The 3670-nt window shown below is 58.9% G+C and overlaps 1 protein-coding gene and 1 long non-coding RNA gene across 7 annotated transcripts in view; one reads left to right on the top strand and one right to left on the bottom strand.

Annotated features, from left to right (window-relative positions):
• Positions 1-2337, bottom strand: part of PCDH10 (protocadherin 10) — a 67471-nt gene extending 65134 nt beyond the window's left edge. The window contains exon 1 of the mRNA XM_077761938.1: positions 3-2337. Within this exon, the coding sequence (XP_077618064.1) occupies positions 3-1978 (1976 nt within the window). The 5' untranslated portion in view covers positions 1979-2337. The remainder of the gene's footprint in view (positions 1-2) is intronic.
• A 741-nt stretch (positions 2338-3078) lies between these two features.
• The window catches only part of LOC144229826 (uncharacterized), a 144932-nt gene continuing 144340 nt past the window's right edge, over positions 3079-3670 (top strand). For 4 of the 6 annotated variants that reach the window (XR_013334614.1, XR_013334615.1, XR_013334611.1 and 1 more), the window contains exons 1-2: positions 3079-3148; positions 3277-3343. This is a non-coding gene — a long non-coding RNA (uncharacterized LOC144229826). Of the gene's footprint in view, positions 3344-3670 lie in introns of all 6 variants that reach the window. The other 2 variants (XR_013334616.1, XR_013334612.1) reach the window with 2 other exon arrangements.

Below are 3670 nucleotides of genomic sequence, written 5' to 3'. Positions count from 1 at the left end.
GCACCACCAGCGTGGCCGTGGAGGACAGGGGCGGCTGCCCGTGGTCGCGCACCTCGATCACCAGCTCGTAAGGCCGCTGGGGGTCGCGCTTGGCCGGCACCCGGCGCGCGGTGCGGAGCTCCCCGGTGCGCCAGTCCATGCGGAAGAGGTTCATTTCGTTGCCCCGCACAATGCTGTAGGTGAGCCGGGCGTTCTCGCCGTCGTCTGCGTCCACGGCGGCCACGCGGGTCAGCAGGTAACCCGGCTCCGCCGACCGGGGCAGCACCTCCCGCGCTGGAGTCCCGTTGCGCCCAGGCAGGGGCGCCACGATGGCAGGGGCGTTGTCGTTCTGATCCACGATGAGGATGTTGACGGTGGCGTTCCCGGCCAGCGCCTGGGGGCTGCCGGCGTCGCGAGCTTCCACCTGGAAGCTGAAGTCCTTGAGCTGCTCGTAGTCGAAGGAGCGCAGGGCGTACAAGTAGCCGTTCTCCGAGTTGATGGACACGTAGGTGAAGACGCTCATGCCCTGGATCTGGCACTCAAGGATAGAGTAGGCTAGCTGGGCGTTGGCGCCCTCGTCGCGGTCCGTGGCGCTGACCGCGTAGATATAGGCGCCGGGCACGTTGTTCTCGGTCACATACACGTCGTAGACCGGCTGGCTAAACCGCGGTGCGTTGTCGTTCACATCTGACACCTGCACCTGGATCGACTTACTGGTGGAGAGCGCCGGCTCGCCGCGGTCCCGCGCCACCACGGTCAGGGTGTAGGAGTCTCCGGCCTCCCGGTCCAGGGGGGCTTCGGTCACGATAGTGTAGTAGTTCTTGAAGGAGGACTTGAGGCGGAACGGCACGTCGCCCAGCAGCTCGCACTGCACTTGCCCGTTCTCCTCGGAGTCGCGGTCGGTCACGCTGAACAGGGCCACCACGGTCCCGGGCGCCGCGCCCTCGCTCACCGCCTCCTTCACGGTGCTGAAGCTGATCTCGGGCGCGTTGTCGTTAGCATCCAGCACTCGCACCAGCACCTTGCAGTGCGCGGGCACCGCGTTGGGGCCCAGGTCCTTGGCTTGGACGTACACTTGGTACACCGGGCTCTCTTCATAGTCTAGCTCTCCGCTCACCTCCAGCCGGCCCGTGCGCGGGGACAGGCCAAAGAGCTCCCGCGCCCGGGGCGAAATGTGGCTGCTAAAGGAATACACGACTTCGCCATTCTGGCCCTCATCTGGGTCTGTGGCGTTGAGCTGGATCACGAGCGTGCCCGGCGGCGAGTTCTCTGGTAGAGACACAGTGTAGACGGGTTGGTCGAAGGCGGGGACGTTGTCGTTGGAGTCCAGCACTCGGATGGTGAGTAGGGCAGTGCCGGTGCGCTGCTGTTGGGGGGGCAGGCCCCCTCCCCNGGTCAGCACGTAGCGGTGCACCGCTTGCTGCTCTCGGTCCAGCGGCTTCTCCAGCACCAGCTCCGCGAATCGGTTGCCATCCCCCTGGGTCTGCACGTCCAGGGAGAAGTAGCTGTTGGGGGTGATCTCGTAGTCGCGCAAGGAGTTGGTGCCCACGTCTGGGTCGAAGGCGCTCTCCAGCGGGAAGCGGGTGCCCGGCGTGGCACTCTCAGAGATCTCCACGGTCAGGTCCGGCTCCGGGAAGGAGGGGGGGTTGTCATTGATGTCCAGCACTTCGATCTCCACCCGGAACAGCTCCAGGGGGTTCTCCAGGAAGACCTCCAGGTGCAGGACGCAGGAGGGGCTCTGCTTGCAGATTTGCTCGCGGTCGATCTTCTCGTTCACGTACAGCACCCCGGTCTCCAGGTTGAGGTCCAAGTAAGGGGTCCGCGAGTTGGGCACCGTTTGAAACCTGCGAGCTGAAAGTTTTGTAATGTCCAAGCCCAGATCTTCAGCGATATTCCCCACGAAAGTGCCATGTTCCTGCTCCTCCTGCACTGTGTAGTGAAGCTGGGAAAAGACTCCTTCCACCATCCAGAGCAAGGCAAAGAATAATAGCACAATCATCTCCAAAGGGAAAGGAAGCAGCTTCCCTCAGCCAGCCAGCCACCCAATCACCTCCCCCACCACCACGAAAAAAAAAAATCTCAAAAAATACAAATAAAAGTGCGCTGTGTGGAGGGCGCCTGTGGCTTTCTGTCCTTAAAAATTCTTATTCCTTTTGCTTCATTTTAGGGCTTCCCCCAATTCAGCCTCATTTTTCAATCTTAGCGCAGGAAGGGTGACAGGCGTCCCCTTTCCTCATCTGTAATCTTCCCACTGACCAATTAATAAAATAATAATACAATAGTCAGCGTCCTTTATTCCGACAGTCTTGGCGCAACGCGGCGCTGGCAAATCCCAAGGAGGAAATTTCGATATTTCAAGACTGTCCTCGGTTTGTCTTCTTGCTGATGGGAGGAGAAGAAGGAGGAGGAAAAGAAGGAGGGGGAGGAGGAGGAGGAGGTGGTGGTGGTGGTGGTGGTGGTGGTGGTGATGGTGGAGGAGGAGGAGGAAGATGAAGAGGAAGAGGAGAAGGAAGAGGAGACGTTGCTGGCACCGCTGCACATGCCTCAATGTCAACGGCTGGCAAATGCAAAAGGGCTTAAAAACAGCAAGAGAATTTTGTGCCGGAAAAACACAGAACGGCTCTGCAGCATAAAACTTTCATTCTCTTCGTTTCTCCAGATGGATGTTCTTCTTGGCATTTTCTCCTCTTTCGCTTTATTTGTATTTTTTGGCTTTCATAGTTTTCTCTTTCTCTGTCCTCATCTCCACCATCGTTTGCCTCTCTAGAAGTGTGACGAGCAGCTTCTTTCCTGCTGTTTTCTCCCCCAGCCTCTTTCCCTCTAACCTGTCTCTCTTCCTCCCAGTCTTTTCCCTCCTCCTGCTTCAGCCCTAGAGCCTGTGATCTCGGCTGGCAGTTTCTGAGCTCCGAGCGCTCCGCTTTTCTGTTTTTGCGCAGCGCCCTCATTCTGCCAACCAATCGCTGAGGAGCACCACCCACCGAGGCACCGCTCATTGGCCGACACGCTTGTCAATCACGGTCGTCACTCGGCAGCCGGGAGGGGCGGGGTGGAAGCCGCGTCGGGGCGGGGGGCGGGGGTGAGTGTGAGTGTGAGCGCGAGAACAGCCCGGCAGGTCCCGAGGCGCTGGCTGGGGCCTCTGCCGCGGAAAGTTCCCAGTCCCCAGCCGCAGGTAACGGAGAGGGAATAGAGAGGTTCCCCTGTTTGCATCAGCAAATGCGAAAACATAATCGCAACAGCGGCGGTATCCTCTCCCAGGAGCGGGGTTTCCAATGACGCCAACATTCTTTTTCCTTCAAGGTATTTTCCTTTACTACTGATCGTGGAAATCAATCACCGAGAAGGGAGAAAAGTTGCAGAGGGGCCGGTAACTGACAGGGGTTACCTAATTAAGGGAGACTGGCTGTACCATTTTAAAAAGGTCTATAACATGCGTTCTGCCAAACTAAGCGTGAGGGTCTATAGGGGCTGTATGGAAAGGAGGGAAGCAGCTGGCGTGTGGGGCGGAGGTGGGTCCTGAAAAGCCGAAGGATTCACGCCAGGAGATGTGGGCTGGCCCTTTCTCAGTGTGTATCCATAACATTCTTACCAAATGGGTTATTTCCCCTGGGGACCTAGGTAGGGCTCTTTGGTCACTGCCTGAGATTCCCTTGAGCTCTGCCTTCGGGCGCGCGCGCCTAACGCCCGGCTCGCC

Source organism: Crocuta crocuta, unplaced genomic scaffold, assembly GCF_008692635.1.
Source record: "Crocuta crocuta isolate KB4526 unplaced genomic scaffold, BGI_CrCroc_1.0 scaffold517, whole genome shotgun sequence".
In the NCBI taxonomy this organism is placed as follows: domain Eukaryota; kingdom Metazoa; phylum Chordata; class Mammalia; order Carnivora; family Hyaenidae; genus Crocuta; species Crocuta crocuta.
This window is presented reverse-complemented; position numbering and strand designations above follow the sequence as displayed.